The 20063-nt window shown below is 58.5% G+C and overlaps 1 protein-coding gene across 1 annotated transcript in view; it reads left to right on the top strand.

Annotated features, from left to right (window-relative positions):
* Positions 1–20063, top strand: part of LOC142290771 (sodium-dependent proline transporter-like) — a 64333-nt gene that overhangs the window by 42951 nt on the left and 1319 nt on the right. Inside the window, exon 14 of the mRNA XM_075334766.1 lies at positions 17167–17343. Coding sequence (XP_075190881.1) covers positions 17167–17343 — 177 coding nt within the window. The remainder of the gene's footprint in view (positions 1–17166; positions 17344–20063) is intronic.

The following is a 20063-nucleotide window of genomic DNA, read 5'->3' as shown; positions in this document are numbered from 1 at the left end:
GGTGGAATGGCTGCCCTCTGCTGGTGAGGTCTGGTACAGCAGGTGGAATGGCTACCCTCTGGTGGTGAGATCTGATACAGCAGGTGGAATGGCTGCCCTCTGCTGGTGAGAGCTGATACAGCAGGTGGAATGGCTGCCCTCTGGTGGTGAGAGCTGATACAGCAGGTGGAATGGCTGCCCTCTGCTGGTGAGATCTGATACAGCAGGTGGAATGGCTGCCCTCTGCTGGTGAGATCTGATACAGCAGGTGGAATGGCTGCCCTCTGGTGGTGAGAGCTGATACAGCAGGTGGAATGGCTGCCCTCTGGTGGTGAGAGCTGACACAGCAGGTGGAATGGCTGTCCTCTGATGGTGAGAGCTGATACAGCAGGTGGAATGGCTGCCCTCTGCTGGTGAGATCTGATACAGCAGGTGGAATGGCTGCCCTCTGGTGGTGAGAGCTGATACAGCAGGTGGAATGGCCGCCCTCTGGTGGTGAGAGCTGATACAGGAGGTGGAATGGCTTCCCTCTGGTGGTGAGATCTGATACAGCAGGAGGAATAGCTGCCCTCTGCTGGTGAGAGCTGATACAGCAGGAAGAATGGCTGCCCTCTGCTGGTGAGAGCTGATACAGGAGGTGGAATGGCTGCCCTCTGGTGGTGAGAGCTGATACAGCAGGTGGAATGGCTGCCCTCTGGTGGTGAGATTTGATACAGGAGGTAGAATGGCTGCCCTCTGGTGGTGAGATCTGGTACAGCAGGTGGAATGGCTGCCCTCTGGTGGTGAGAGCTGATACAGCAGGTGGAATGGCTGCCCTCTGGTGGTGAGAGCTGATACAGCAGGTGGAATGGCCGCCCTCTAGTGGTGAGAGCTGATACAGGAGGTGGAATGGCTGCCCTCTGCTGGTGAGAGCTGGTACAGCAGGTGGAATGGCTGCCCTCTGGTGGTGAGAGCTGATACAGCAGGTGGAATGGCCGCCCTCTGCTGGTGAGAGCTGATACAGGAGGTGGAATGGCTGCCCTCTGCTGGTGAGGTCTGGTACAGCAAGTGGAATGGCCGCCCTCTGGTGGTGAGATCTGATACAGCAGGTGGAATGGCTGCCCTCTGGTGGTGAGAGCTGATACAGCAGGTGGAATGGCTGCCCTCTGCTGGTGAGAGCTGATACAGCAGGTGGAATGGCTGCCCTCTGGTGGTGAGAGCTGATACAGCAGGTGGAATGGCTGCCCTCTGCTGGTGATAGCTGATACAGCAGGTGGAATGGCTGCCCTCTGCTGGTGAGAGCTGATACAGCAGGTGGAATGGCTGCCCTCTGGTGGTGAGAGCTGATACAGCAGGTGGAATGGCTGCCCTCTGGTGGTGAGAGCTGATACAGCAGGTGGAATGGCTGCCCTCTGCTGGTGAGATCTGATACAGCAGGTGGAATTGCTGCCCTCTGCTGGTGAGAGCTGATACAGCAGGTGGAATGGCTGCCCTCTGCTGGTGAGAGCTGATACAGCAGGTGGAATGGCTGCCCTCTGCTGGTGAGAGCTGATACAGCAGGTGGAATGGCTGCCCTCTGCTGGTGAGAGCTGATACAGCAGGTGGAATGGCTGCCCTCTGCTGGTGAGATCTGATTCAGCAGGTGGAATGGCTGCCCTCTGGTGGTGAGAGCTGATACAGCAGGTGGAATGGCTGCCCTCTGGTGGTGAGAGCTGACACAGCAGGTGGAATGGCTGTCCTCTGATGGTGAGAGCTGATACAGCAGGTGGAATGGCTGCCCTCTGCTGGTGAGATCTGATACAGCAGGTGGAATGGCTGCCCTCTGGTGGTGAGAGCTGATACAGCAGGTGTAATGGCTGCCCTCTGGTGGTGAGAGCTGATACAGCAGGTGGAATGGCTGCCCTCTGGTGGTGAGAGCTGATACAGCAGGTGGAATGGCTGCCCTCTGGTGGTGAGAGCTGATATAGCAGGTGGAATGGCTGCCCTCTGGTGGTGAGAGCTGATACAGCAGGTGGAATGGCTGCCCTCTGGTGGTGAGATCTGATACAGAAGGTGGAATGGCTGCCCTCTGCTGGTGAGATCTGATACAGCAGGAGGAATGGCCGCCCTCTGGTGGTGAGATCTGGTACAACAGGTGGAATGGCCGCCCTCTGCTGGTGAGAGCTGATACAGCAGGTGGAATGGCCGCCCTCTGGTGGTGAGATCTGATACAGCAGGAGGAATGGCTGCCCTCTGCTGGTGAGAGCTGATACAGGAGGTGGAATGGCTGCCCTCTGGTGGTGAGAGCTGATACAGCAGGTGGAATGGCTGCCCTCTGGTGGTGAGATCTGATACAAGAGGTGGAATGGCTGCCCTCTGGTGGTGAGATCTGATACAGGAGGTGGAATGGCTGCCCTCTGCTGGTGAGAGCTGCTACAGCAGGAGCAATGGCTGCCCTCTGCTGGTGAGATCTGATACAGCAGGTGGAATGGCTGCCCTCTGCTGGTGAGAGCTGATACAGCAGGTGGAATGGCTGCCCTCTGGTGGTGAGAGCTGATACAGCAGGTGGAATGGCCGCCCTCTGGTGGTGAGAGCTGATACAGGAGGTGGAATGGCTGCCCTCTGGTGGTGAGATCTGATACAGCAGTTGGAATGGCTGCCCTCTGGTGGTGAGAGCTGATACAGCAGGTGGAATGGCTGCCCTCTGCTGGTGAGAGCTGATACAGCAGGTGGAATGGCCGCCCTCTGGTGGTGAGAGCTGATACAGCAGGTGGAATGGCTGCCCTGTGGTGGTGAGATCTGATACAGCAGGTGGAATGGCTGCCCTCTGGTGGTGAGATCTGATACAGCAGGTGGAATAACCGCCCTCTGGTGGTGAGATCTGATACAGCAGGAGGAATGGCTGCCCTCTGGTGGTGAGAGCTGATACAGCAGGTGGAATGGCTGCCCTCTGGTGGTGAGAGCTGATACAGCAGGAGGAATGGCTGCCCTCTGCTGGTGAGAGCTGATACAGGAGGTGGAATGGCTGCCCTCTGGTGATGAGAGCTGATACAGCAGGTGGAATGGCTGCCCTCTGGTGGTGAGAGCTGATACAGTAGGTGGAATGGCCGCCCTCTGGTGGTGAGATCTGATACAGGAGGTGGAATGGCTGCCCTCTGGTGGTGAGAGCTGATACAGGAGGTGGAATGGCTGCCCTCTGGTGGTGAGATCTGATACAGGAGGTGGAATGGCTGCCCTCTGCTGGTGAGAGCTGCTACAGCAGGTGGAATGACCGCCCTCTGGTGGTGAGAGCTGATACAGGAGGTGGAATGGCTGCCCTCTGGTGGTGAGATCTGGTACAGCAGGTGGAATGGCTGCCCTCTGTTGGTGAGATCTGGTACAGCAGGTGGAATGGCTGCCCTCTGCTGGTGAGAGCTGATACAGGAGGTGGAATGGCTGCCCTCTGGTGGTGAGATCTGGTACAGTAGGTGGAATGGCTGCCCTCTGGTGGTGAGAGCTGATACAGCAGGTGGAATGGCTGCCCTCTGGTGGTGAGAGCTGATACAGCAGGTGGAATGGCTGCCCTCTGGTGGTGAGATCTGATACAGCAGGTGGAATGGCCGCCCTCTGGTGGTGAGATCTGATATAGCAGGAGGAATGGCTGCCCTCTGCTGGTGATAGCTGATACAGCAGGTGGAATGGCCGCCCTCTGGTGGTGAGATCTGATATAGCAGGTGGAATGGCTGCCCTCTGCTGGTGATAGCTGATACAGCAGGTGCAATGGCTGCCCTCTGCTGGTGATAGCTGATACAGCAGGTGGAATGGCTGCCCTCTGCTGGTGAGATCTGATACAGCAGGAGGAATGGCTGCCCTCTGCTGGTGAGAGCTGATACAGCAGGAGGAATGGCTGCCCTCTGCTGGTGAGATCTGATACAGCAGGTGGAATGGCTGCCCTCTGGTGGTGAGATCTGATACAGCAGGTGGAGTGGCTGCCCTCTGCTGGTGAGAGCTGATACAGCAGGTGGAATGGCTGCCCTCTGGTGGTGAGAGCTGATACAGCAGGTGGAATGGCTGCCCTCTGCTGGTGAGAGCTGATACAGGAGGTGGAATGGCTGCCCTCTAGTGGTGATAGCTGATACAGCAGGTGGAATGGCTGCCCTCTGGTGGTGAGATCTGATACAGGAGGTGGAATGGCTGCCCTCTGCTGGTGAGAGCTGCTACAGCAGGTGGAATGGCCGCCCTCTGGTGGTGAGAGCTGATACAGGAGGTGGAATGGCCGCCCTCTGGTGGTGAGAGCTAATACTGCAGGTGGAATGGCTGCCCTCTGGTGGTGAGAGCTGATACAGCAGGTGGAATGGCCGCCCTCTGGTGGTGAGAGCTGATACAGCAGGTGGAATGGCCGCCCTCTGGTGGTGAGAGCTGATACAGCAGGTGGAATGGCTGCCCTCTGGTGGTGAGAGCTGATACAGCAGGTGGAATGGCCTCCCTCTGGTGGTGAGAGCTGATACAGCAGGTGGAATGGCCGCCCTCTGGTGGTGATAGCTGATACAGCAGGTGGAATGGCCTCCCTCTGCTGGTGAGAGCTGATACAGGAGGTGGAATGGCCGCCCTCTGGTGGTGAGAGCTGATACAGCAGGTGGAATGGCCTCCCTCTGCTGGTGATAGCTGATACAGCAGGTGGAATGGCCTCCCTCTGCTGGTGAGAGCTGATACAGCAGGTGGAATGGCTGCCCTCTGGTGGTGAGAGCTGATACAGCAGGTGGAATGGCCTCCCTCTGCTGGTGAGAGCTGATACAGGAGGTGGAATGGCCGCCCTCTGGTGGTGAGAGCTGATACAGCAGGTGGAATGGCTGCCCTCTGGTGGTGATAGCTGATACAGCAGGTGGAATGGATGCCCTCTGCTGGTGATAGCTGATACAGCAGGTGGAATGGCTGCCCTCTGCTGGTGAGAGCTGATACAGCAGGTGGAATGGCCGCCCTCTGGTGGTGAGATCTGGTACAGCAGGTGGAATGGCTGCCCTCTGGTGGTGAGAGCTGATACAGCAGGTGGAATGGCCGCCCTCTGCTGGTGAGAGCTGATACAGCAGGTGGAATGGCTGCCCTCTGGTGGTGAGAGCTGATACAGCAGGTGGAATGGCTGCCCTCTGGTGGTGAGAGCTGATACAGCAGGTGCAATGGCTGCCCTCTGCTGGTGATAGCTGATACAGCAGGTGGAATGGCTGCCCTCTGCTGGTGATAGCTGATACAGCAGGTGGAATGGCTGCCCTCTGCTGGTGAGAGCTGATACAGCAGGTGGAATGGCCGCCCTCTGGTGGTGAGATCTGGTACAGCAGGTGGAATGGCTGCCCTCTGGTGGTGAGAGCTGATACAGCAGGTGGAATAGCCGCCCTCTGCTGGTGAGAGCTGATACAGCAGGTGGAATGGCTGCCCTCTGGTGGTGAGAGCTGATACAGCAGGTGGAATGGCTGCCCTCTGGTGGTGAGAGCTGATACAGCAGGTGGAATGGCTGCCCTCTGGTGGTGAGAGCTGATACAGCAGGTGGAATGGCTGCCCTCTGCTGGTGAGAGCTGATACAGCAGGTGGAATGGCTGCCCTCTGGTGGTGAGATCTGATACAGCAAGAGGAATAGCTGCCCTCTGTTGGTGAGAGCTGATACAGCAGGAGGAATGGCTGCCCTCTGCTGGTGAGAGCTGATACAGCAGGTGGAATGGCTGCCCTCTGGTGGTGAGATCTGGTACAGCAGGTGGAATGGCTGACCTCTGCTGGTGAGAGCTGATACAGCAGGAGGAATGGCTGCCCTCTGCTGGTGAGAGCTGATACAGCAGGTGGAATGGCCGCCCTCTGGTGGTGAGATCTGGTACAGCAGGTGGAATGGCTGCCCTCTGGTGGTGAGAGCTGATACAGCAGGTGGAATAGCCGCCCTCTGCTGGTGAGAGCTGATACAGCAGGTGGAATGGCTGCCCTCTGGTGGTGAGAGCTGATACAGCAGGTGGAATGGCTGCCCTCTGGTGGTGAGAGCTGATACAGCAGGTGGAATGGCTGCCCTCTGGTGGTGAGAGCTGATACAGCAGGTGGAATGGCTGCCCTCTGGTGGTGAGAGCTGATACAGCAGGTGGAATGGCTGCCCTCTGGTGGTGAGATCTGATACAGCAAGAGGAATAGCTGCCCTCTGCTGGTGAGAGCTGATACAGCAGGTGGAATGGCTGCCCTCTGGTGGTGACAGCTGATACAGGAGGTGGAATGGCCGCCCTCTGGTGGTGAGATCTGATACAGCAGGTGGAATGGCTGCCCTCTGCTGGTGAGAGCTGATACAGCAGGTGGAATGGCTGCCCTCTGCTGGTGAGAGCTGATACAGCATGTGGAATGGCCACCCTCTGCTGGTGAGAGCTGATACAGCAGGAGGAATGGCTGCCCTCTGCTGGTGAGAGCTGATACAGCAGGAGGAATGGCCGCCCTCTGGTGGTGAGATCTGGTACAGTAGGTGGAATGGCTGCCCTCTGGTGGTGAGAGCTGATACAGCATGTGGAATGGCCACCCTCTGCTGGTGAGAGCTGATACAGCAGGAGGAATGGCTGCCCTCTGCTGGTGAGAGCTGATACAGCAGGAGGAATGGCCGCCCTCTGCTGGTGAGAGCTGATACAGCAGGAGGAATGGCTGCCCTCTGCTGGTGAGATCTGATACAGGAGGTGGAATGGCTGCCCTCTGCTGGTGAGAGCTGCTACAGCAGGTGGAATGGCCGCTCTCTGGTAGTGAGAGCTGATACAGGAGGTGGAATGGCTGCCCTCTGGTGGTGAGAGCTAATACAGCAGGTGGAATGGCTGCCCTCTGGTGGTGAGAGCTGATACAGCAGGTGGAATGGCCGCCCTCTGGTGGTGAGAGCTGATACAGCAGGTGGAATGGCCGCCCTCTGGTGGTGAGAGCTGATACAGCAGGTGGAATGGCTGCCCTCTGGTGGTGAGAGCTGATACAGCAGGTGGAATGGCTGCCCTCTGGTGGTGAGAGCTGATACAGCAGGTGGAATGGCTGCCCTCTGCTGGTGATAGCTGATACAGCAGGTGGAAGGCTGCCCTCTGCTGGTGAGAGCTGATACAGCAGGTGGAATGGCTGCCCTCTGCTGGTGAGAGCTGATACAGCAGGTGGAATGGCTGCCCTCTGGTGGTGAGATCTGATACAGCAGGTGGAATGGCCGCCCTCTGGTGGTGAGATCTGATACAGCAGGAGGAATGGCTGCCCTTTGCTGGTGAGAGCTGATACAGGAGGTGGAATGGCTGCCCTCTGGTGGTGAGAGCTGATACAGCAGGTGGAATGGCTGCCCTCTGGTGGTGAGATCTGATACAGGAGGTGGAATGGCTGCCCTCTGCTGGTGAGAGCTGCTACAGCAGGTGGAATGGCCGCCCTCTGGTGGTGAGAGCTGATACAGGAGGTGGAATGGCTGCCCTCTGCTGGTGAGAGCTGATACAGCAGGTGGAATGGCCGCCCTCTGGTGGTGAGATCTGGTACAGCAGGTGGAATGGCTGCCCTCTGGTGGTGAGAGCTGATACAGCAGGTGGAATGGCCGCCCTCTGCTGGTGAGAGCTGATACAGCAGGTGGAATGGCTGCCCTCTGGTGGTGAGAGCTGATACAGCAGGTGGAATGGCTGCCCTCTGGTGGTGAGAGCTGATACAGCAGGTGCAATGGCTGCCCTCTGCTGGTGATAGCTGATACAGCAGGTGGAATGGCTGCCCTCTGCTGGTGATAGCTGATACAGCAGGTGGAATGGCTGCCCTCTGCTGGTGAGAGCTGATACAGCAGGTGGAATGGCCGCCCTCTGGTGGTGAGATCTGGTACAGCAGGTGGAATGGCTGCCCTCTGGTGGTGAGAGCTGATACAGCAGGTGGAATAGCCGCCCTCTGCTGGTGAGAGCTGATACAGCAGGTGGAATGGCTGCCCTCTGGTGGTGAGAGCTGATACAGCAGGTGGAATGGCTGCCCTCTGGTGGTGAGAGCTGATACAGCAGGTGGAATGGCTGCCCTCTGGTGGTGAGAGCTGATACAGCAGGTGGAATGGCTGCCCTCTGCTGGTGAGAGCTGATACAGCAGGTGGAATGGCTGCCCTCTGGTGGTGAGATCTGATACAGCAAGAGGAATAGCTGCCCTCTGCTGGTGAGAGCTGATACAGCAGGAGGAATGGCTGCCCTCTGCTGGTGAGAGCTGATACAGCAGGTGGAATGGCTACCCTCTGGTGGTGAGATCTGGTACAGCAGGTGGAATGGCTGCCCTCTGCTGGTGAGAGCTGATACAGCAGGAGGAATGGCTGCCCTCTGCTGGTGAGAGCTGATACAGCAGGTGGAATGGCCGCCCTCTGGTGGTGAGATCTGGTACAGCAGGTGGAATGGCTGCCCTCTGGTGGTGAGAGCTGATACAGCAGGTGGAATAGCCGCCCTCTGCTGGTGAGAGCTGATACAGCAGGTGGAATGGCTGCCCTCTGGTGGTGAGAGCTGATACAGCAGGTGGAATGGCTGCCCTCTGGTGGTGAGAGCTGATACAGCAGGTGGAATGGCTGCCCTCTGGTGGTGAGATCTGATACAGCAAGAGGAATAGCTGCCCTCTGCTGGTGAGAGCTGATGCAGCAGGAGGAATGGCTGCCCTCTGCTGGTGAGAGCTGATACAGCAGGTGGAATGGCTGCCCTCTGGTGGTGAGAGCTGATACAGGAGGTGGAATGGCCGCCCTCTGGTGGTGAGATCTGATACAGCAGGTGGAATGGCTGCCCTCTGCTGGTGAGAGCTGATACAGCAGGTGGAATGGCTGCCCTCTGGTGGTGAGATCTGGTACAGGAGGTGGAATGGCTGCCCTCTGGTGGTGAGAGCTGATACAGCATGTGGAATGGCCACCCTCTGCTGGTGAGAGCTGATACAGCAGGAGGAATGGCTGCCCTCTGCTGGTGAGAGCTGATACAGCAGGAGGAATGGCCGCCCTCTGCTGGTGAGAGCTGATACAGCAGGAGGAATGGCTGCCCTCTGCTGGTGAGATCTGATACAGGAGGTGGAATGGCTGCCCTCTGCTGGTGAGAGCTGCTACAGCAGGTGGAATGGCCGCTCTCTGGTAGTGAGAGCTGATACAGGAGGTGGAATGGCTGCCCTCTGGTGGTGAGAGCTAATACAGCAGGTGGAATGGCTGCCCTCTGGTGGTGAGAGCTGATACAGCAGGTGGAATGGCCGCCCTCTGGTGGTGAGAGCTGATACAGCAGGTGGAATGGCCGCCCTCTGGTGGTGAGAGCTGATACAGCAGGTGGAATGGCTGCCCTCTGGTGGTGAGAGCTGATACAGCAGGTGGAATGGCTGCCCTCTGCTGGTGAGAGCTGATACAGCAGGTGGAATGGCTGCCCTCTGCTGGTGACAGCTGATACAGCAGGTGGAATGGCTGCCCTCTGCTGGTGAGAGCTGATACAGCAGGTGGAATGGCTGCCCTCTGCTGGTGAGAGCTGATACAGCAGGTGGAATGGCTGCCCTCTGGTAGTGAGAGCTGATACAGCAGGTGGAATGGCTGCCCTCTGGTGGTGAGAGCTGATACAGGAGGTGGAGTGGCCGCCCTCTGCTGGTGAGAGCTGATACAGGAGGTGGAATGGCTGCCCTCTTGTGGTGAGAGCTGATACAGCAGGTGGAATGGCTGCCCTCTGGTGGTGAGATCTGATACAGGAGGTGGAATGGCTGCCCTCTGCTGGTGAGAGCTGCTACAGCAGGTGGAATGGCTTTCCTCTGGTGGTGAGAGCTGATACAGCAGGTGGAATGGCTGCCCTCTGGTGGTGAGAGCTGATACAGGAGGTGGAATGGCTGCCCTCTGGTGGTGAGAGCTGATACAGGAGGTGGAATGGCTGCCCTCTGCTGGTGAGATCTGATACAGCAGGTGGAATGGCTGCCCTCTGGTGGTGAGAGCTGATACAGCAGGTGGAATGGCCGCCCTCTGGTGGTGAGAGCTGATACAGCAGGTGGAATGGCTGCCCTCTGGTGGTGAGATCTGATACAGCAGGTGGAATGGCTGCCCTCTGGTGGTGAGATCTGATACAGCAGGTGGAATGGCCGCCCTCTGGTGGTGAGATCTGATACAGCAGGAGGAATGGCTGCCCTTTGCTGGTGAGAGCTGATACAGGAGGTGGAATGGCTGCCCTCTGGTGGTGAGAGCTGATACAGCAGGTGGAATGGCTGCCCTCTGGTGGTGAGATCTGATACAGGAGGTGGAATGGCCGCCCTCTGGTGGTGAGAGCTGATACAGGAGGTGGAATGGCTGCCCTCTGGTGGTGAGATCTGGTACAGCAGGTGGAATGGCCTCCCTCTGCTGGTGAGATCTGGTACAGCAGGTGGAATGGCTGCCCTCTGCTGGTGAGAGCTGATACAGCAGGTGGAATGGCTGCCCTCTGCTGGTGAGAGCTGATACAGGAGGTGGAATGGCTGCCCTCTGGTGGTGAGATCTGGTACAGCAGGTGGAATGGCTGCCCTCTGCTGGTGAGAGCTGATACAGCAGGTGGAATGGCTGCCCTCTGCTGGTGAGAGCTGATACAGGAGGTGGAATGGCTGCCCTCTGGTGGTGACATCTGATACAGTAGGTGGAATGGCTGCCCTCTGGTGGTGAGAGCTGATACAGCAGGTGGAATGGCTGCCCTCTGGTGGTGAGAGCTGATACAGCAGGTGGAATGGCTGCCCTCTGGTGGTGAGATCTGATACAGCAGGTGGAATGGCCGCCCTCTGGTGGTGAGATCTGATACAGCAGGAGGAATGGCTGCCCTCTGCTGGTGAGAGCTGATACAGCAGGAGGAATGGCTGCCCTCTGCTGGTGAGAGCTGATACAGCAGGAGGAATGGCTGCCCTCTGCTGGTGAGATCTGATACAGCAGGTGGAATGGCTGCCTCCTGGTGGTGAGATCTGATACAAGAGGTGGAATGGCTTCCCTCTGCTGGTGAGAGCTGATACAGGAGGTGGAATGGCTGCCCTCTAGTGGTGATAGCTGATACAGCAGGTGGAATGGCTGCCCTCTGCTGGTGAGAGCTGCTACAGCAGGTGGAATGGCTGCCTCCTGGTGGTGAGATCTGATACAAGAGGTGGAATGGCTTCCCTCTGCTGGTGAGAGCTGATACAGGAGGTGGAATGGCTGCACTCTAGTGGTGATAGCTGATACAGCAGGTGGAATGGCTGCCCTCTGGTGGTGAGATCTGATACAGGAGGTGGAATGGCTGCCCTCTGCTGGTGAGAGCTGCTACAGCAGGTGGAATGGCCGCCCTCTGGTGGTGAGAGCTGATACAGGAGGTGGAATGGCTGCCCTCTGGTGGTGAGAGCTAATACAGCAGGTGGAATGGCTGCCCTCTGGTGGTGAGAGCTGATACAGCAGGTGGAATGGCCGCCCTCTGGTGGTGAGAGCTGATACAGCAGGTGGAGTGGCCGCCCTCTGGTGGTGAGAGCTGATACAGCAGGTGGAATGGCTGCCCTCTGGTAGTGAGAGCTGATACAGCAGGTGGAATGGCTGCCCTCTGGTGGTGAGAGCTGATACAGCAGGTGGAATGGCTGCCCTCTGGTGGTGATAGCTGATACAGCAGGTGGAATGGCTGCCTTTTGCTGGTGATAGCTGATACAGCAGGTGGAATGGCTGCCCTCTGCTGGTGAGAGCTGATACAGCAGGTGGAATGGCCGCCCTCTGGTGGTGAGATCTGGTACAGCAGGTGGAATGGCTGCCCTCTGGTGGTGAGAGCTGATACAGCAGGTGGAATGGCCGCCCTCTGCTGGTGAGAGCTGATACAGCAGGTGGAATGGCTGCCCTCTGGTGGTGAGAGCTGATACAGCAGGTGGAATGGCTGCCCTCTGGTGGTGAGAGCTGATACAGCAGGTGCAATGGCTGCCCTCTGCTGGTGATAGCTGATACAGCAGGTGGAATGGCTGCCCTCTGCTGGTGATAGCTGATACAGCAGGTGGAATGGCTGCCCTCTGCTGGTGAGAGCTGATACAGCAGGAGGAATGGCTGCCCTCTGCTGGTGAGATCTGATACAGGAGTTGGAATGGCTGCCCTCTGCTGGTGAGAGCTGCTACAGCAGGTGGAATGGCCGCCCTCTGGTAGTGAGAGCTGATACAGGAGGTGGAATGGCTGCCCTCTGGTGGTGAGAGCTAATACAGCAGGTGGAATGGCTGCCCTCTGGTGGTGAGAGCTGATACAGCAGGTGGAATGGCCGCCCTCTGGTGGTGAGAGCTGATACAGCAGCTGGAATGGCCGCCCTCTGGTGGTGAGAGCTGATACAGCAGGTGGAATGGCCGCCCTCTGGTGGTGAGAGCTGATACAGCAGGTGGAATGGCTGCCCTCTGGTGGTGAGAGCTGATACAGCAGGTGGAATGGCTGCCCTCTGGTGGTGATAGCTGATACAGCAGGTGGAATGGCTGCCCTCTGCTGGTGATAGCTGATACAGCAGGTGGAATGGCTGCCCTCTGCTGGTGATAGCTGATACAGCAGGTGGAATGGCTGCCCTCTGCTGGTGAGAGCTGATACAGCAGGTGGAATGGCCGCCCTCTGGTGGTGAGATCTGGTACAGCAGGTGGAATGGCTGCCCTCTGGTGGTGAGAGCTGATACAGCAGGTGGAATGGCCGCCCTCTGCTGGTGAGAGCTGATACAGCAGGTGGAATGGCTGCCCTCTGGTGGTGAGAGCTGATACAGGAGGTGGAATGGCTGCCCTCGGCTGGTGAGAGCTGATACAGCAGGTGGAATGGCTGCCCTCTGGTGGTGAGAGCTGATACAGCAGGTGGAATGGCCGCCCTCTGCTGGTGAGAGCTGATACAGCAGGAGGAATGGCTGCCCTCTGCTGGTGAGAGCTGATACAGCAGGAGGAATGGCCGCCCTCTGTTGGTGAGATCTGATACAGCAGGTGGAATGGCCGCCCTCTGGTAGTGAGAGCTGATACAGGAGGTGGAATGGCCGCCCTCTGGTGGTGATAGCTGATACAGCAGGTGGAATGGCTGCCCTCTGCTGGTGAGAGCTGATACAGCAGGTGGAATGGCTGCCCTTTGGTGGTGATAGCTGATACAGCAGGTGGAATGGCTGCCCTCTGCTGGTGAGAGCTGCTACAGCAGGTGGAATGGCCGCCCTCTGGTAGTGAGAGCTGATACAGGAGGTGGAATGGCTGCCCTCTGGTGGTGAGAGCTAATACAGCAGGTGGAATGGCTGCCCTCTGGTGGTGAGAGCTGATACAGCTGGTGGAATGGCCGCCCTCTGGTGGTGAGAGCTGATACAGCAGGTGGAATGGCCGCCCTCTGGTGGTGAGAGCTGATACAGCAGGTGGAATGGCTGCCCTCTGGTGGTGAGAGCTGATACAGCAGGTGGAATGGCTGCCCTCTGGTGGTGATAGCTGATACAGCAGGTGGAATGGCTGCCCTCTGCTGGTGATAGCTGATACAGCAGGTGGAATGGCTGCCCTCTGCTGGTGAGAGCTGATACAGCAGGTGGAATGGCTGCCCTCTGCTGGTGAGATCTGATACAGCAGGAGGAATAGCTGCCCTCTGCTGGTGAGAGCTGATACAGCAGGAGGAATGGCTGCCCTCTGCTGGTGAGAGCTGATACAGCAGGTGGAATGGCTGCCCTCTGGTGGTGAGAGCTGATACAGGAGGTGGAATGGCCGCCCTCTGCTGGTGAGAGCTGATACAGCAGGTGGAATGGCTGCCCTCTGCTGGTGAGAGCTGATACAGGAGGTGGAATGGCTGCCCTCTGGTGGTGAGATCTGGTACAGTAGGTGGAATGGCTGCCCTCTGGTGGTGAGAGCTGATACAGCAGGTGGAATGGCCGCCCTCTGCTGGTGAGAGCTGATACAGCAGGAGGAATGGCCGCCCTCTGCTGGTGAGAGCTGATACAGCAGGAGGAATGGCTGCCCTCTGGTGGTGAGAGCTGATACAGCAGGAGGAATGGCTGCCCTCTGCTGGTGAGATCTGATACAGCAGGTGGAATGGCTGCCCTCTGCTGGTGAGAGCTGCTACAGCAGGTGGAATGGCCGCCCTCTGGTAGTGAGAGCTGATACAGGAGGTGGAATGGCTGCCCTCTGGTGGTGAGAGCTAATACAGCAGGTGGAATGGCTGCCCTCTGGTGGTGAGAGCTGATACAGCAGGTGGAATGGCCGCCCTCTGGTGGTGAGAGCTGATACAGCAGGTGGAATGGCCGCCCTCTGGTGGTGAGAGCTGATACAGCAGGTGGAATGGCTGCCCTCTGGTGGTGAGAGCTGATACAGCAGGTGGAATGGCTGCCCTCTGGTGGTGATAGCTGATACAGCAGGTGGAATGGCTGCCCTCTGCTGGTGATAGCTGATACAGCAGGTGGAATTGCTGCCCTCTGCTGGTGAGAGCTGATACAGCAGGTGGAATGGCCGCCCTCTGGTGGTGAGATCTGGTACAGCAGGTGGAATGGCTGCCCTCTGGTGGTGAGAGCTGATACAGCAGGTGGAATGGCCGCCCTCTGCTGGTGAGAGCTGATACAGCAGGTGGAATGGCTGCCCTCTGGTGGTGAGAGCTGATACAGGAGGTGGAATGGCTGCCCTCTGCTGGTGAGAGCTGATACAGCAGGTGGAATGGCTGCCCTCTGGTGGTGAGAGCTGATACAGCATGTGGAATGGCTGCCCTCTGCTGGTGAGATCTGATACAGCAGGTGGAATGGCTGCCCTCTGGTGGTGAGAGCTGATACAGGAGGTGGAATGGCCGCCCTCTGGTGGTGAGAGCTGATACAGCAGGTAGAATGGCTGCCCTCTGGTGGTGAGAGCTGATACAGCAGGTGGAATGGCTGCCCTCTGGTGGTGAGAGCTGATACAGCAGGTGGAATGGCTGCCCTCTGCTGGTGAGAGCTGATACAGCAGGTGGAATGGCTGCCCTCTGGTGGTGAGATCTGATACAGCAGGTGGAATGGCCGCCTTCTGGTGGTGAGAGCTGATACAGCAGGTGGAATGGCTGCCCTCTGGTGGTGAGAGCTGATACAGCAGGTGGAATGGCTGCCCTCTGGTGGTGAGAGCTGATACAGCAGGTGGAATGGCTGCCCTCTGGTGGTGAGAGCTGGTACAGCAGGAGGAATGGCCGCCCTCTGGTGGTGAGATCTGATACAGCAGGAGGAATGGCTGCCCTCTGGTGGTGAGAGCTGATATAGCAGGTGGAATGGCTGCCCTCTGGTGGTGAGAGCTGGTACAGCAGGAGGAATGGCCGCCCTCTGGTGGTGAGATCTGATACAGCAGGAGGAATGGCTGCCCTCTGCTGGTGAGATCTGATACAGCAGGTGGAATGGCTGCCCTCTGGTGGTGAGAGCTGATACAGCAGGAGGAATGGCTGCCCTCTGCTGGTGAGAGCTGATACAGCAGGTGGAATGGCTGCCCTCTGCTGGTGAGATCTGATACAGCAGGTGGAATGGCTGCCCTCTGGTGGTGAGATCTGATACAGCAGGTGGAATGGCTGCCCTCTGGTGGTGAGATCTGATACAGCAGGTGGAATGGCCGCCCTCAGGTGGTGAGATCTGATACAGGAGGAGGAATGGCTGCCCTCTGGTGGTGAGAGCTGATACAGCAGGTGGAATGGCTGCCCTCAGGTGGTGAGATCTGATACAGGAGGAGGAATGGCTGCCCTCTGGTGGTGAGAGCTGATACAGCAGGTGGAATGGCTGCCCTCTGGTGGTGAGATCTGATACAGCAGGTGGAATGGCTGCCCTCTGGTGGTGAGATCTGATACAGCAGGTGGAATGGCTGCCCTCTGGTGGTGAGAGCTGATACAGCAGGAGGAATGGCTGCCCTCTGCTGGTGAGAGCTGATACAGCAGGTGGAATGGCTGCCCTCTGCTGGTGAGATCTGATACAGCAGGTGGAATGGCTGCCCTCTGGTGGTGAGATCTGATACAGCAGGTGGAATGGCTGCCCTCTGGTGGTGAGAGCTGATACAGCAGGTGGAATGGCTGCCCTCTGGTGGTGAGAGCTGATACAGCAGGTGGAATGGCTGCCCTCTGGTGGTGAGAGCTGATACAGCAGGTGGAATGGCTGCCCTCTGGTGGTGAGAGCTGATACAGCAGGTGGAATGGCTGCCCTCTGGTGGTGACAGCTGATATAGCAGGTGGAATGGCTGCCCTCTGGTGGTGAGAGCTGATACAGCAGGTGGAATGGCTGCCCTCTGGTGGTGAGAGCTGATACAGCAGGTGGAATGGCTGCCCTCTGGTGGTGAGAGCTGATACAGCAGGTGGAATGACTGCCCTCTGGTGGTGAGAGCTGATATAGCAGGTGGAATGGCTGCCCTCTGGTGGTGAGAGCTGATATAGCAGGTGGAATGGCTGCCCTCTGGTGGTGAGAGCTGGTACAGCAGGAGGAATGGCCGCCCTCTGGTGGTGAGATCTGATACAGCAGGTGGAATGGCTGCCCTCTGGTGGTGAGAGCTGATACAGCAGGAGGAATGGCTGCCCTCTACTGGTGAGAGCTGATACAGCAGGTGGAATGGCTGCCCTCTGCTGGTGAGATCTGATACAGCAGGTGGAATGGCCGCCCTCAGGTGGTGAGATCTGATACAGGAGGAGGAATGGCTGCCCTCTGGTGGTGAGAGCTGATACAGCAGGTGGAATGGCTGCCCTCTGGTGGTGAGAGCTGATACAGCAGGTGGAATGGCTGCCCTCTGGTGGTGAGAGCTGATATAGCAGGTGGAATGGCTGCCCTCTGGTGGTGAGAGCTGATATAGCAGGTGGAATGGCTGCCCTCTGGTGGTGAGAGCTGATACAGCAGGTGGAATGGCTGCCCTCTGGTGGTGAGAGCTGATACAGCAGGTGGAATGACTGCCCTCTGGTGGTGAGAGCTGATATAGCAGGTGGAATGGCTGCCCTCTGGTGGTGAGAGCTGATCTAGCAGGTGGAATGGCTGCCCTCTGGTGGTGAGATCTGATACAGCAGGTGGAATGGCCGCCCTCAGGTGGTGAGATCTGATACAGGAGGAGGAATGGCTGCCCTCTGGTGGTGAGAGCTGATCTAGCAGGTGGAATGGCTGCCCTCTGGTGGTGAGATCTGATCTAGCAGGTGGAATGGCTGCCCTCTGGTGGTGAGATCTGATACAGCAGGTGGAATGGCCGCCCTCAGGTGGTGAGATCTGATACAGGAGGAGGAATGGCTGCCCTCTGCTGGTGAGATCTGATACAGGAGGTGGAATGGCTGCCCTCTGCTGGTGAGATCTGATACAGCAGGTGGAATGGCTGCCCTCTGGTGGACACACCGGGTGATGACGCATCTGTTTTGTTTTTCATCTTTTGCAGTTTATTCTTTTCTACATCTTCATGGAAATGTACAGCACCCCCCTGCACTACGGCCACTATGAGTACCCCCGCTGGGGCAAGGCTCTGGGGGTCTGCATGGGGACCTTGTGCTGTATACAGATTCCTATCTGGGCCGGAGTCGCCATCTTCCAGCAGTCGGGGGGGACGCTGCTTGATGTGAGTAATAAAGTGGGTGATGTGCAGAAGGGTCTTATTCCTCCCCCTCCCCTATGATCAGTGTGTCCTATCCCCTCCACTAGTGTAAGTGTTCCATTAACCTGCACCCCCAAATGTCCTTGTCCCCCATCACCAGTGCCAGAGTGTCCTTGTCCGGTGGCCCCATGCTCCGACACCTCTTGGCTTCAGTTTGTCCTGTTGCCTCTATCTCCACCTCCCCCACCCCAGCAGTGACACCTCCATATTTCGTCACCGCTCTCCTCCTTTGGCATCTGTGCCTGTATTCCGAAATCCCTCTTCTCCCCCAGCAGGGCCGTGCCTGTATTCTGTCACCCCTCTCCTCGCTTCGGCATCTTCGTGCCCGTATTCCGTCACCCCTCTCCTGCATCTCCGTGCCCGTATTCCATCCTCCCTCTCTTTCCCCCGATGGGGCCGTGCCATATTCCGTCCCCACTCTCCTCCTCCGGCGTCCGTATTCCATCCCCCCTCTCCTCCTCCGGCGTCCGTATTCTGTCCCCCCTCTCCTCCTCCGGCGTCTGTATTCCGTCCCCCCTCTCCTCCTCCGGCGTCTGTATTCCGTCCCCCCTCTCCTCCGGCGTCCGTATTCCGTCCCCCCTCTCCTTCTCCGGCGTCCGTATTCCGTCCCCCCTCTCCTCGCTCTGGCGTCTCCGTGCCCGTATTCCATCACACTTTTCCTCCTCCCAGTGACACCGTATCCAGTCACCCATCTCTTCCTCCCCTCAGCGGCGCTGTGTCCATATTCAGCCACCCCTTTCCTCCTCCCCCCTGCAGCGCCTTGTCCGTATTCCGTCTCCCTTTTCCTAGGCCAAGCGGCGCTGTATCCATATTATTCCGTCACTCCTCTCGTCCCCCCCAGTCCGTATTCCATCCCCCATCTCCTTTCCCCAGTGGGGCCGTGTGCGTATTCTGTCACCCCTCTCCTCCTCCGGCGTCCGTATTTTGTCATCCCTCTCCTCCTCCGGCGACCGTATTTTGTCATCCCTCTTCTCTCCCGGTGGGGCTGTGTCCCGTTCCCCCTCTCTTTTCCCCAGTAGGGCCGTTTCCGTATTCCGTTCCCCCTCTCTTTTCCCCAGTGGGGCTGTGTCCATATTCCGTCCCCCCTCTCCTCCTCCGGCGTCCGTATTCCGTCCCCCCTCTCCTCCTCCGGCGTCCGTATTCCGTCGCCCCTCTCCTCCTCCGGCGTCCGTATTCCGTCGCCCCTCTCCTCCTCCGGCGTCCGTATTCCGTCGCCCCTCTCCTCCTCTGGCGTCCGTATTCCGTCGCCCCTCTCCTCCTCCGGCGTCCGTATTCCGTCCCCCCTCTCCTCCTCCGGCGTCTGTATTCCGTCCCCCCTCTCCTCGCTCCGGCATCTCCATGCCCGTATTCCGTCACCCCTCTCCTCGCTTCGGCATCTCCGTGCCCGTATTCCGTCCCTCCCTCTCCTCCTACGGCGTCTGTATTCCGTCCCCCCTCTCCTCCTCCGGCGTCTTCGTGCCCGTATTCAGTCACCCCTCTCCTCCTCCGGCGTCTGTATTCCGTCCCCCCTCTCCTCGCTCCGGCGTCTGTATTCCGTCCCCCCTCTCCTCGCTTCGGCATCTCCGTGCCCGTATTGCGTCACCCCTCTCCTCCTCCGGCATCTCCGTGCCCGTATTCCGTCACCCCTCTCCTCCTCCGGCATCTCCGTGCCCGTATTCCGTCACCCCTCTCCTCCTCCGGCATCTCCGTGCCCGTATTCCATAACACTTTTCCTCCTCCCAGTGGCACCGTATCCAGTCACCCATCTCTTTCTCCCCTCAGCAGCGCTGTGTCCATATTCAGCCACCCCTTTCCTCCTCCCCCCGGCAGCGCCTTGTCCGTATTCCATCTCCCCTTTCCTCACCCCAGTGTCGCCGTGGCTCTATTCCATCTCCCCCGGAATCCGTATTCCGTCCCCCCTTTCCTAGGCCAAGCGGCGCTGTATCCATATTATTCCGTCACTCCTCTCGTCCCCCCCAGTCCGTATTCCATCCCCCATCTCTTTTCCTCCTCCGGCGTCCGTATTCCGTCCCCCCTCTCCTCCTCCGGCGTCTGTATTCCGTCCCTCCCTCTCCTCACTCCGGCGTCTGTATTCCGTCCCCCCTCTCCTCGCTCCAGCATCTCTGTGCCCGTATTCAGTCACTCCTCTCCTAGCTCCGGCATCTCCGTGCCCGTATTCCGTCCCTCCCTCTCCTCCTCCGGCATCTCCGTGCCCGTATTCCGTCCCTCCCTCTCCTCCTCTGGCGTCTGTATTCCGTCCCCCCTCTCCTCCTCCGGCGTCCGTATTCCGTCGCCCCTCTCCTCCTCCGGCGTCCGTATTCCGTCGCCCCTCTCCTCCTCCGGCGTCCGTATTCCGTCCCTTCCTCTCCTCCTCCGGCGTCTGTATTCCATCTCCCCTCTCCTCCTCTGGCGTCTGTATTCCATCCCTTCCTCGCCTCCTCCGGCGTCTGTATTCCGTCCCCCCTCTCTTCCTCCGGCGTCTGTATTCCGTCCCTCCCTCTCCTCCTCCGGCATCTCCGTGCCCGTATTCCGTCCCTCCCTCTCCTCCTCTGGCGTCTGTATTCCGTCCCCCCTCTCCTCCTCCGGCGTCCGTATTCCGTCGCCCCTCTCCTCCTCCGGCGTCCGTATTCCGTCGCCCCTCTCCTCCTCCGGCGTCCGTATTCCGTCCCTTCCTCTCCTCCTCCGGCGTCTGTATTCCGTCCCTT

The sequence above is a fragment of the Anomaloglossus baeobatrachus genome, chromosome 2 (genome assembly GCF_048569485.1).
Source record: "Anomaloglossus baeobatrachus isolate aAnoBae1 chromosome 2, aAnoBae1.hap1, whole genome shotgun sequence".
Taxonomy (NCBI): Eukaryota; Metazoa; Chordata; class Amphibia; order Anura; family Aromobatidae; genus Anomaloglossus; species Anomaloglossus baeobatrachus.
Note: the sequence above shows the minus strand (reverse complement) of the source record. Positions and strands in the feature narration are given on the sequence as shown.